Genomic DNA, 13,855 nt, shown 5'->3' with positions numbered 1-13,855 from the left:
TGATAAAAAATACGGTGATGGAACCTACTGGAAGTGTGAAATAAAAGAGTGTAAAGTCATACTGCATACTGTACTGTTCTAGAACATGAGAACACAGTAGTTACAGTGATAACAAAGCTCAGTCACAAATGCATTACAGCGTTAGCACTTCTTCCACACTTCCCATAGAACTCTGGAATGTCTGTCAATGAACATGTGACAACATGCCAAGAAAAAACCCCAGCAGTGTAGGAGGCTTGCACAATGCAGTGCAAAGCTCAGTTCCAAATATGCATCCTGGTATTTGGAAACTGATACCTCTCTTAATGGAGGAAGAAACTTTAGTGAAAGAAGCAAAACTGTGATGCTGAATAAGATGAATCAACAGGCCGAAAAAAGAAAAAAAAAAAAGAAAGTATACTACTACAAATGAAAGACTTCGAAGACGAGTGCCTGGTACAATTCACAAAATCAAATCAGTTGTTTGCACAATACTGCCATGAGTCCACATGTGTTTTAAATGCATTCAAATATGTTGTATTTCACAATTAAGTCTTTTAATTTTGTTATTCATTTTTCATGATTATATCCTTTCAAATGAAAGTCCCTCTTTTGTTTTTTTTGTGATTTTTTAAATAGCAAATTGCCTTACAGTCAATTACTTTTGCGGCAAAAATGTTTGCAGCAAAGATGTTTATGGGGCAATGACCTAGAATCATATTTTACTTACTTTTTAAATTTACTGTTAGTAGATGGCACAGATATATGGGCTTGGAATTAACCTATTTAACTATTTGCATATATTAACTATTTGCATTTTCTGAATAAAAATTTCAAAGAGCAAAAAAACATACCCATTTCATGGGGAAGAAAAGAATACGGAAATAGGAAAGATGCCAATTCTTCCCAAGTTACTTTAAACTGCACAAGAACCAGTGTAATTCCAATTAAAGCAACAACAACAATTTACAGACTACTGGGTGTACATCCAAAAGAACTGAAAGCAGGGACCTGAATAGATATTTGTACACTTATGCTCACAGGAGTATTACTCCCAATCGCCAAAAGGTGGGAGCAACCCAGATGTCCACTGTCACATGAATGGATAAACAAAATGTGGTGTATCATATGTATACAGTGAAACACTATTCAGCCGTAAAAAGGAAGGGACCTCTGACATGTGCTAGAACACGGATAAACCTTGGAGAAACTATGCAAAGGGAAATAAGTCAGTTAAAAGAGACAAGTACTATCGGATTTCACTTCTACGAGGTATCTAGCCAAATTCATACGCAGAAAATAGAATGGCAGTAACTAGGGGGCAGAGGGGAAGGAGGTTTAGTGAATACAGAGTTTTTAGTTTTGCAAGATGAAAATGTCCTGGAGATTGGCTGCACAACACTGAATATACACTACTGAACTATACAGCCATAAATGGTTAAGGCAGTAACTTCTATGTTTTAACACAATAATAATAATAAAAAAAACCAAAGTGACAGACAATGTATGGAATTTTTCAGAGAGCCTAGAAAAGGAAATGAGTAATAGCCAAAAAAAAAAAAAAAAAAAAAAAACCTTGGGAAAAAGAATGAAAGGAAACTGGCCCAGGCATATACTAAGATATACTGTGAAATTATAATAATTAAAATAGTGCAGTAAAGAGACTCACCAATTCTGTACGGGCAAAAATTTAGTGTTATGACAAGGATGACACTGTAATTTAGTGAGCAAAGACTTTTATTTCAAATAATGTGGGGTCAATTAGTTTTTAAGTTATTGTTTTGGGGGGCTGGTCACAGTCATATACCCAAATCCATTTCAGATTAATTGAAAATTAAAGTTATTTTCATGTATCTCATTTCCCTTTATTATTTTTCTGCCTTTCTAACAGCTTAAGATTATTTTGGCCGTCTTCCCTTTACATTCTATTCACCAACTGGGTGACACCTGAACAATGTTGCTGCTTTGGAATGTAAATAATCGTGTAGAAAATCAGTCAACAAATGAAAAGTAAATGTATGTCCTGTTTTAAAAGATCTATTTAATGGAAGAATCCACCTAAAATAGTAGGCTCTCCTTGGTATTTAATATTATTTAATTTACAAGTTTCACTAAATTCTATTCTGTTAACTTTATCACAGATGTGACGTCAGAGTGGATACTATACCACCACAGTTTGAAGGGCCTGTAGTCACCAACATGCTTGGACCTTTAGTATTAGCCACTCATAAAAGGTTTCCATGCTTTAGTTTTAAATTTTATTTATTTAAGTAATTCCTACACCCCATGCAGGGCTCGAACTCCTGACCCCGAGATCAAGTAGTCTCATGCTCCTCTGACTGAGCCAGCCAGGCACCCCTCCACGCTTTATTTTTTGAATATTTCAAATTTTTCACTTGAAGTTACTGAGTTAATACTTATTCCATGCCAAGTCAAAGGACTGCTAAAAGGTAGATCTGGGTTTACAAAATACCTTTCATAGATGGTGTGATAGGGAAAATGACTCCGTAAGGTGTCTACACCCTAGTTTCCAGAACTTGTGAATAAGTTACTGTGAATCATGGTAAAGGGTCTTTGCAGATGTTTAGATAGAATTTAAGATAGAGACACTTGAAGACAGGGAGATTACCCTCGCATATCCTCATGGGTCCTCTTTAATGACATGAGCTATTAAAAGCAGAGAAGTCTCTCTGGATGGAGGTAGAAGAGATGCAGCAGAAGGGAGGTCAGAGACATCTGAGGTGAGAGGGGGACTCCAGGCACCACTGCTGGTTTGAAGACCCAGGAGGCAAGAGGCTTTAAGCAGCTGAGAAGGGCTCCCCGCTGACAGCCAGCAAGGAATGGGACCACGGCCCTACAACCACAAGCCACTGAATTCTGGCGACCATCTGGATGAGCCTGGGGACAGGTCTGCCCCTGCGCCGAGGCCGGCTGACAGCGATTTCAGGGATTTCAGCCTGGTGAGACCTGAAGCAGAGGGGCCAGCCTGGCTCACCTGGACTCGTGACCCACACAAGTGTGAGATCCTCAATCTGCCTTGTTTTAAACTGCTAAATTTTGGCATTTTGTTATTGCAGCAACAGAAAACAAATACATAGCGAGACTGAATTCTTCTCTCATGTATACTAAACAAGAAAAAAGAAAAGATAGTGCCACAGGTAATGTAGGAGGGCAGATTTAGGACTGTCCTTTTCTCAGCTAGACTCATGGACTCACAGATTCTCTGTCCAGTAGTGAAGGGCACTGGCCGAAGCAGCAGAGAATCTTAAAGTACAAGGACATGAAGATGAGTTCCCACTAACTGGTTAATCTATGTTAAGGTTCTGACAATGTTTTCAGAAAGATTATCTTCCAAGGAGTGACTACTTGTTCTTGGTTTGTCCCTTAGAGTTGTAAAATGACTGTCCCAGCATCAAACACAGTGTCCTCATCCAGCAGCGCGTGAAGGAAGACAGAGGCGTGTAGGGCCTCTCAAGGACTGACGCAGATCCAACTTCACAAAATAAACAGATTAAGACCATTTCCTCAGTCTAGGCCCACAGTGTTTAAAAAAATTAAAAAACTATGTCAAAGAAGAATATTTTGATATTTTTCCTATCCCCTTCCCGTGATTCTCCCCCCTTCATTTGATCATCCTGTTACAATAACCAAAGCTAAAATCCAGTAATATACTAAGTAAAAGTAAGGGAACAAATACAGAAATAGGTATCAGGCCCAAAGAGAAGAGATATCTGAAGACCTTTTTGTGCTATTTTTAAGTACTGGCACCATTCCTAATAAAACCGCCTCTTAAATTCCCATTCATTTGGTAAATGTTTATAGAACACATCCTCATGAGAGGTCCTGTTCTAGACACTGCTGTCAAGGAACCTGGTCCAGTGGGAAGCACGGAACTATAACACGTGCATTGTAAGGTATGCAGAAAGTACAACGAGGGCACAGTTCACTCAAGTCTGACGACCACGGGCTAAGCTATAGGCAGGAGGTGCAGGGGTTGGGGGGTGGGGGGTGGCAGCTGATCAATGCTGGAATAGGACATTTCTAGGTGAGACCAGCATGAGTAAAGATATGGGGTGTGAGCTACTACAGTAGAGCCTGTTCATAGAATTAAACAATCCCCCCGTGTGAGCATAAAGTGTGTATGCTGGGGTGGGAAGTAGCGGGGGACCGGCATGAGGTGGGCCTCTAAGAGTCAGGTAGGGGTCACATCATAAAGGGCATTAGCCTCTCTCCCGCAGGTGAACGTGAAGCCGAGGAATGGCACAATCATTCACATGTCCGGAGATTACTTTGGTGACAGAGGGGGAGATGGATTCAAATGGAGTAAGCCCAGAGACTGAAACCAGGAGAAGGCTATTATACAAACAGAGATAATGAGGACCCGAACTTGAGAAGCAACAGTGGAAATGAGCATAAGGTACCCAATTTAAGGAATACGCAGAAGGTAAAATATGTGACAGGCATCACAGGCTCCCGGCTAACTGCCATTTCCAACTCCCTGCCTTCCCCACCACAGCTCACGGCGGTGCAGGCCGGGAAAGCCAGCCAGCCACTCTCCCAGCTTCATCGGCTACAGGTGAGCCCAGTCCCGACCCCTCCTCGGGACGGGAGTGTGGCTCTGGCAAAGCCTCTTCTAAGAAAAGGAGAAAAAGGCCCTACTCGCCTCTGTCTTCCTTCACATCCTGCTGGGGGACGATTCTGTTTGGTGCCGGGACGGTCATTTTACAACCAGGAGGGGACAAAGCAGAACAAAAGTCAGCAGGGTGGGGACAGACAGCAGAGTGGAAGGACGAAAAGTCTTGGTCCTTGATGAGCCCCCATTGAGCTGCTGAACTAGCCCAGGGGTTGTTTATCTCTGGACTCAAGAGAAGTATCCCTCCAGCTTAAGCTACTGATGGTCAAGACAGAATCAGACAGAATCAACCAAACGACAAGAGACAGGGCCTGGTGACTGGACTCTGATGGGCTTTAATAAAGAAGAATCAGTAGTTTTACTCCCAGCCTTCTAGCTTGGGAAACTAAGCAGAAGGTTATCAAGACAAAATTATGACCCAAGAGTGGGGGTGGGGAGTGTTTGGTGGAGCAAAGGGCGAAGTCTGAGCTGGGGAAAGAAGGGAAGGGAGAGAGTCTGTCCCTGGACATGCTGATTTAGGTGAAGAGTATATTTAGGTGCGTCTGGAACTCATTTAAGAAGTCTGAATTAGATACACAGAAGTGTGCGAAGTCGGGTCCTCTCACACGTGTGTGCCCTCACATGCTCTTAGGGGACTCGGACTGAAGCAGGATGGTCAAAAGAAGTCCGGACCCAAACTTCCTTATTTGAAGAATCTTAGCGGTTTTTTTCTATTAAGGCTCTGAAGATGTAAAGATACTATTTAAAATAGGAAGAAAGCTGCTCATTGAATGAATCTACAAATACTATCGTGCTACTGCATACTTGTATTTTATAAAAATTCATTAGTAGCCAAGATGATCTGAAATGGCACAAACTCTGGGTCTCTGGCAAATGAAGCCCTTTTGTGAGAGCGCCTACACCAGAGACTGTCCCGGCACCTGAAACTCAGCTGAATCACCTGCTTGACGTCTGCCAGTAAACTAGGAATATGTGAATAACCTCATTCCAGGACCCGGAAATAACCCAGGACATGTTTTATTGGTGGTAGATTACCCCCAAGTACAAAGAGGAACATAATTACTGAGAAGGTAGCAAGCAATAATTTAGCAGCACTTTGTAAGATTAAGTAACCTTTTAAGGATTATGCTATCCTCCATGAGAAGAAGCTAATACAGATGACCCCGATACGATTTCTCCCTTACGTGCGGCAGTTATGGAAGAACAGAAATGATCAGCAATTCCCCATCGAGGGAACAGGAAAACTGCAGTCTGAGCTGGAGCAGGTGACCATCTCCCAGACAGAGAGACACAAGGATGCATGGAAAGGGGTCCCTACAAACAGTGATTATCAAGTGCAAACCAAAGGTTGATTTTGATGTTTGCAGAGTCTGGACTGGACGGACTCTGCTAGATGAGGCCTGTACAGACAACAGCAATCCCCATCAAAGGCATCTATGATGCACGAGCGGCACGATCAAAGATAAAAGAGATTTGACCTTGACATCAAGCAAAACTGTTTCAAAACCAATACAACTTGAGAAAAAGCAGTATAAAAGATACGATCTTGTACCTCAGCACACTGGTCTTAATTCAAGAACATAACTCTGATCACCCTGCTCCCAACAACGAAAACTTGAGATGGTCCCCCTGGTTCAGAGACCAGCCCCCCCCCCCCCCCCCTGTCCCCGCCCCCACCCTAATAAAGTTCTAATCAAACTTTCCGTTTGTCTCTTTCATGCAGGCTACTTGAGTTATACTGGACCAGCTGATGTTTCCCAGTCCCACCTGCGCTCTCCTCCTGCCACACTGTTCCTGAAGACTGTTCTCTGCCTGCAGAGGTCCCTGCACCTCTCAGCAATCCCTGATCCTACAACTACATGTGGTCTCCTCCTTTACATCCTCTTCTGTCATTCCATTACCAAAATCAGGCTACTTTGTTTTGAATTGTTACTACTGTTGTACCTCCCCTATAATATTCCAAATTCCTCAAAGAAGAAAGGATAACTCATTCATTTTTGTGACTTCTACAAGGTCATAATGAAATAACAGCAGGTTGCTGAGTTAGTGACACGAAATAGCCATAGCCTGAGAGCCCTCAAAGAACATGCAAGGGCAAGTTTGTCCGAAGTCTAATAATTCAACTATTAACCGTTCTGATAGACATTCATATGCTCCTTCTCCTACTGCTAGGAAGATGCAGTTTATAAGAAACACAGAAATTATTCAGTAGAGGAGATAATGAATCAGACTGCAGTCTAGAAATTCTAGATCCTATTTTTTGTCACCTGGGCAGGTTTAATTTACCCCTTTCTCTACCTGCCTCCTCTGTAAGTACCTACTTTACAAAAGTGATGTAAGGAATAAGATCTTTATTAAACAAGTTTATATTTTTAACATCTTTCTGAATACTCCTCCCTTTGAAATATACTGGTTTAAATACCACCTCTAGCTTTTCCTACAGTTACCACAATTAACAATGATTTTTGTGATTCATAGAGTACCTAAAGTGTAAGGAAGCCCATTATATGCCAAAGAATGCACTGGCATTTTTATTTAAAAAGCCAAACTTCTCTCTACCTCTACTTTCAGATTTCTTTTAGTCTACGACCCTCTGGCCATTGCATAATCCTAATTTATAAAGGGGTTTAATAATCCAGAAGAAAAAACATACTGTGCTCTCAGAAGCAGAATACATGCTGTGAGATGTTTTGTAATTGTCTTCATGAATAAACAAAAAACCAAACGCAGATCACTGGGGTGGGGGTGGGCAATGAAACAGTAAAAAGGCAACAAAAAGTCTTGAACAATAAAGGTATCCAGTATCATAAAAAGTTGACATCTAGAGAATGATTTCTAACCAGTGACATAGGCCAAAGACCTTACCAAGTGCCCTGTTTTCCTAGGCCCTTCAGTTCTACTCTAATTTTTTCTCCGTGTTTCACTTTCTTCAGTATGTTAATCCATCTCCTTCCACCTCCAAACCCCGACTTAACTCAACTGAGACCTCACCTCAAGTCCCGGGCGGGCAGTCTCTATCTCATCCTGATATAATTCCCAGATTAGGGCACGGGAGTTCCTTTCTACCGAAGAAGTTACCCTGTAAATTTAGAAATGTAAACACAATGCCAGGGAATAAAAAGTTTAGATCTGCGAGTGAGAACCATGACTCCTGACATCTGGCGTTTCAGCTCTTCTGCATCTTTAAGCCAGCAAAAATAATGAGGAGGACTTCTTCATCTGCCAAGAGATCTCACACATCGAAGGCAGAGGTAACTCCTTCACAAAACAAAACACATCAACGGAAAGCAAACAAACCCAAGCACGCATCTTAACTGCAACGCTAATCCTCTACCGGGGACTTCAATTGCAATTATAGGGCAGATCAATCCTTGGACTCGGTTCTGTGTGCTTGCAGTACTCCAAAGTTAGATGACCTCATAAACAAGTTCTCCCCTTCCCTCTCCTGTGGTCACGTCAGATACCTGTTGCATCACCTGGAAAGTGGTCTTCAGAGGCTAGCAGAGGAGCCCCACCAGGATCTCCAGGGAACTCAGCTGGGTTTACTAAACTGGAGCCTCGTTCACGTTAATGAGGTTGCCTTGGAGGCAAAGGGGTGCTGGCTCCCGTTCACCTTGGACGAGATTCTAGCACAGGCACCGACAGCTGTGACTTTCGGGACTTGGAAGGGCTTGGGAGTTTCTGAAGACTCGGGCAGGAAGAGGTGTGCTGCTGGGAGAAGCGGCAGAGCGGGGAGAACCGGCGCTCGGGGACCTGGCGGCCGGGAGTCGGGGGGCGGGAGTGGGCGGTCGGACCCGCGACGGGAGCTTCGCCCAAAGGACGCCGCTCGGCCGCCGAGGTGTCGGGCCCGGCGCGAGCTCCGGGCCGCGCAGGGGGCACCACCGAGGCTCCAGCCGCCCCGAGCCCGGGCCAGAGCCCTCGGGCGGACCCGGCAGCGCTGCCCGCCCGCCGACGTGCGCGAGGATTCAAACAGCCCCCTACTCCCCTCCCCCACCCCGACGACTGAGCTGGAGGCGGAGGCGCGAGGCAGGAAGCGCAGGGGCTGGGGGCCGGGGTCCGAGCCCCGCGCCGAGCGTCCGGAGGCTGCCGGCCTGGGCCGCACTCACCATGTCGTACACGTTGAGCACCACTAACTGGTTAGCCCCCATCCTCCTCCCCGCGGCCGCCGCCTCGTCCTCCAGCCGCTCCGTCTCCGCGGGGCCGAGGCCGCTCCCACCCCCTCGGGCACTTCAGCGGGCCAGAGCCGGGCACTAAGCGCACAGCCCGGCCCGCGGCAGCCGGCGCGGGAGCATCGGGGAGCCGGTCCGCTCCCGGGCGCCGCCGACAGGACCCTCTGCGCCGACGGGGCCGGACCGCTGGCGGGCCCGCTCCGGCTCAGGCGCCTCCCCTCGGCAGCGGACACGTGGGGAAAGGCGGGGCCTGAGCGGGGAGGGGGGCGGGCGCCAGGAGCCCCGGGGCGGGGCCGGCCCGGCGCGGGGGCAGAGCCCGCCTGCGCTCTGGCTCCGCGCGGCCGCACCTCGGGACCTAAAATGGCGCCTCTCCACGCTGGAGGAGCGGAGTCGCAGAAAGACTACAGTTCCCGGCATGCAGTGAGGACTCCCCGGTTCGCCGCTCGAAGCGCAGGAGCCGAATCTCCACGACTACCGCTCCCAGCATGCCGCGGGGGCCCCGCTCTTTACAGCAGCAGGCCTCCCCGGGAGACTACAGCTCCCAGGATGCAGTGCTTGGGATCCGCGCCGGTCCTCTGCGGTCCGCCCTTGGCGGCAGGTGAAGTCCTCTACCTTCAACGCTTCTTTGTCGGTGCTGCTACTGTTGGTTTTTGTCGCGTTGAGCCCGTTGAAGCCAGCGGAATGTGGCAAAAGACCATAATGATGACCCTGTTTTCCAAACCCTCCTTGCTTTTTTTTTTTTTTTGCACGTGGAGCGGTGGGGAAACCGAGGAAGGCAGGTAGCTGTGGGGGGAGGGGCACAACATGCATCCAGTTAGTACTCAATGTAAAATCTTACGTTGTATGAGACTATCTTGCCGACATGGGAAGAGTGTGCAGTACTCACAGATTAGCATAACCCTAGGACACAGTAGTTGCTTTTCCATTTATTTAACAAATATTTGTCGTGTGCCTGCCATATGCCCCGCAGTGTTGCAGGCCCTGGGGAATACCGTGAACAAGAGGAGGAAGGACAAATATGGGTGATATGTGCTGTGCAGAGAATCAAAATAGGATGAAGTGATTGACAGTAATCTTAGATTAGCTGCAGCTGGAAGGTGTTGGTGACGAGGTTTGGTTTAAACGGAGATTTGAATGGCGAATATCCGTCTGGATAAATATCCTATCAAAAGGGAACAGCAAAGCTAACATTCAGGCAATTAGGAAGCTCTTACGCAGCGCGTGCCAAAAGGTGGCTTGGATGTTGGGGGAAGTGGGGAACCCTGAGAAAATCCTATTTGTAATATTTTGCAAGTGGAGCCTACAGGAACTTGCTAATGAGTTGGTGTTGAGTTTGTTAGGGAGAAAGCATTCAACGGTAATTTCTAGATTTTTGGCTTAGGAGATTCTTTGGGTGGTAGTGCCATTTATAAGATGTGAGACTTGGGAAGAACAGTTGGGAGGAGGGAGATCAAGAGTTGTGGTTTGGTCATGTTCAGTTAGAAATGCGTTTTAGACATCTATGGTACCAGGTAGACATCGGGATAAACTGGAGTCGTGAGCATTATAAATAGACTCTTAAGCCTTGGGACTGATTGGATGACCTAGGAGAGAATGTGCAGCTAAAAAAAGAAAGGGGCCAAAGGCAAAGCTCTAGGATCTTTCATTTAGAGGTCAAAGGAACCACAGAGGCAGGATAACATGAAGCCCAGGAGCCACGAGACTATAAGATTCAGCAATAAGGAGGTTACTGCTAATCTTGATATGAACATTCTTGGGAGGAGTGGGATCCAAGGGACAGCTGGAATGATTTGAGGAGTGAATGTAAAGTGAAGAAATGGAGACCATAGGCAACTTGGGATAATAGTGGCATAGGGCTATGTGGTCAATGGAGGACATTTGAAAGATGAGAGATCCCAAGGTAGAGTTGTATGTAAAGAGAGAGAAATTGATGATGTAGGGGACGGAGATTTCTCAAGGCAAGGTAAGAAGAGGAAGCGATCTAGGGCGCAAGTGGCAGGGTTGGCCATTAGTATGAGGGATGCTTCATCCGTAGTGACAGCATATAAGGCAGATGCAGGTGCATAGTGGTGGCACAGAAGGTGAAGGCAGGTTAGAAATTTGAGGGTGGGGGAATGAAGATGTTCTCTCCTGATTTGCTTTGATTTTTCTCAACGAATAAGAGGCAAGATGATCACTGGAGAGCGGGAGAGGCAAGGTGGGGGATATAGGAAATTTGAAGAGAGAGAGGTAGAAGAGGGGAAAACAAATATACTAGGGAAATAGGATTCACTTGCCAGACAGTGTTGAGTGGCGGTGGGGCTGTGTGCATGACTGTTGTTTGACTGTCCTCAGGCATGCGGTGGACGAATTTCTAACATTAGTTTTTGGCGTACCCTGCTGCTTTGCTTCCCTTCCCTTTCCCTCTGTGGCCTTCCTGTCCACCTAACCGTGTTGAACAAACTAGAGGTGTCGGGGAAAGGCACTATCTGTTAACACTTCACTTAGTCTTGGCTACACTACTGAGGGCTCACACCGCTGGTTCACTTCACCTCTGACCTTGCACACTCGCTTTGCCCTTTGTGATCCCATCTGCTCCCAGCTGTCACTATCACACGCATGCTGAAAAGTCTGATGCCCCCCCTCCCCACACCCCTGTCTGTCCTGAGCACAAGGCCAGTATAACCTGGACTTCTCCATAAAAAGTATTAGTTTCCTATTCTGCTGTTACAAATGATCACCAGCTTAGTGGTTTAAAATGACATAACACAAATTTCTTATCTTAGAGTCCTAGGGGTTAGAAGTCCAAAATGGTTCCCTCTGGGCTAAAATCAAGGACTGTGTTCCTCCTGGAGGCTCTAGGGAGAGAATCTGCTTCCTTTCTCAGCTTCTAGAGGCTGCTCTCATTCCTTGGCTCATGGCCACATTGCCCTGACCTTTATCATATCTTCTCTGACTCTCCTGCCCTTCCCCTTTCACTTAGAAGGACCCTTGTGATTACATCGGCCCACCTGAATAATGCAGGATAATGTCATCTCAAGATCCTTAGTTAATCACATCTGCAACGTCTTTTTTCCGATGTGAGGTAATATATTTGCAGGTTCTGGAGAATTCAATGAGGACATCTCTGGAGAGCTGTTATTCTACCTACCACACAGGATGTCCCATGATCATTTCAAATTCATCAGATACAAAAGAGAATTCACTGTCTGATGATGGAATGACTTGTAGTGCTCATGTAATTTAGGTATTGATCCACCAATAACCGAAATTATCCCTCATTCATTCACTGAGCAAGTGTTAAAGGAATGTCAGCCACGGTGTATCACTCGTACATTGTGATAAATCAGACAAGACTGCTGCCCTCATGAAGCTTACAGACCAGTGGAGGACATTAAAAAAATGTATATATTCATTAATTTATCATTTAAATTGAAGGAGACAAGCAGTAGTCAAGTGTAATAGGGAGACTTTTTTGGGGTAGTTGTCAGGAGTTACTCCAGTAATATTAAAGAAAATAGAAATAGAAATTTTAATATAAACAAAGTAAATGTAATATAAATATTAACACAGAAAATTTAATATAAGGAACATTTCCTATAAAATGTAATTTAAATGTAAATTGGGTATTGGAGGCCTACAAAGACATAAAGGGAGCACTGAGGTGTCAGAGAGGCGGTTGGCACCAGAAGCAGCTGTCCTCCCCAGGTCTTGGGGAACAAAGAGGTTGGAATTCAGAGTTTTAAAGCTTGGAGGAGAGTCCCATTGAGCTGTCGTTAGTTGTCTCTAAAGGGGCTCGATGATGTTGGTCCTGGAAGGTTTTACGAGTTTGAGTTAGAAATCAAACAGTGCTGCTGAAGCCCGCTGTCCCGCTGGGGTGAATAAACATGGCTAAGTTCACACAGACAGGAAAGGTAGGGACGGGAAGCCCTTCTTCCTCCTCCTGCCGGCCAGGGTCCCTCCGGCTCGTGGTGCCAGAGAAGCCGACCAGAGTTCCAGCCTCCGCAGCCAGAAAGGCAGATTTGAAACTGGTAGGAGCCTTGATACAACCTCCCACAAACGATTCCTGGTGCAACCTGGAGGGAGACCTGTTTCCAAAGCATTATAGAGGAAAATATATATTTATAAATATAAATCTATTTCTCTCTGCGTGAGCTGTGTTGTAGAGAGGAACCGAGTCCAGCTGTGTCCGATTTACTGTTGTCTACCAAATTACCCCCAAATAGCAGCTTCAAGCAGAACATCTTACAGTTTCTAGGTCAGGAGCCTGAGAGCATCGGATTCACGTTTAGGTGAATATTTCTGGTTTCTCTTGGGGTTCCAGTCATCTGAAGGCTTGACTAGGGCTCTAAGATAGAGCTCATCCTTGTTGAAATTTGGGTAATCAGCTGCCCCAGTGGCTGTTTTGTTCTTAATTGGTACAATAGGACCTGGGTCCCACAACAGCATCACGTCCCAGACTCAGCGACCAGACTACACATGGACTTGGCTTGCCATTTTGGTGACCTGTATGGGGATGTGTCCTTGGAAATTTTATAAGATGGGTGGATAATGGAATATTGTTTTCCATGTGAATGTGAACTGTTTCTGATCTTCTTTTCTCATGGGACAGAAAAGAATGCATTTGCCAGGTCAATAGTTGCACACCGGGTACCCAAGCTCCAGTTAATGCGCCCTAGCACAGATACAACATCTAGCATACCAGCTGTAACTGGTGCTCCTACTTGGTTAACTCTGCAGGAGTCTACAGTCATTCTCCAGGATCCTTTCCTCTTCTGCATGGGCCAGCTTGGTCATTAAGTAAAGACATGACAGAGACCACCAACCCTCCATCTTTTAGGTGTTTAATGGTGGCACTAATCTCAGCTACCCCCCTGGAAAATGGTGGTAATGATTTTCTAACATGGCTAGGTGTGTGTGTAGGGGACGGTTTTAAAGGTTTCCATTTGGCCTTCCCCACTCTGATCATTCCTACTCCACAGACCGGGAGTCCAATGTAGGCTTTACTCCAACTGCCACATATATCAATTCCAGTTTTGCACTTGAGGACAGGGGAAAGTACCTCTGGGTGGCTGTGAGCCACTGTGGCCCTTCA

General features: G+C 45.7%; 1 protein-coding gene across 4 annotated transcripts in view; it reads right to left on the bottom strand.

The window, feature by feature from the left end:
• Positions 1-9,004, bottom strand: part of DESI2 (desumoylating isopeptidase 2) — a 46,445-nt gene extending 37,441 nt beyond the window's left edge. For 2 of the 4 annotated variants that reach the window (XM_035010969.1, XM_035010970.1), the window contains exon 1: positions 8,719-9,004. In XM_035010969.1, the coding sequence (XP_034866860.1) occupies positions 8,719-8,760 (42 nt within the window). In that variant the 5' untranslated portion in view covers positions 8,761-9,004. Of the gene's footprint in view, positions 1-8,076; positions 8,321-8,718 lie in introns of those variants that run through there. The other 2 variants (XM_035010967.1, XM_035010968.1) reach the window with 2 other exon arrangements.
• Positions 9,005-13,855: the final 4,851 nt, after the last annotated feature.

This window comes from Mirounga leonina, unplaced genomic scaffold (assembly GCF_011800145.1).
Source record: "Mirounga leonina isolate KUSES-001 unplaced genomic scaffold, KU_Mleo_1.0 Mir_154, whole genome shotgun sequence".
Lineage (NCBI taxonomy): Eukaryota > Metazoa > Chordata > Mammalia > Carnivora > Phocidae > Mirounga > Mirounga leonina.
This window is presented reverse-complemented; position numbering and strand designations above follow the sequence as displayed.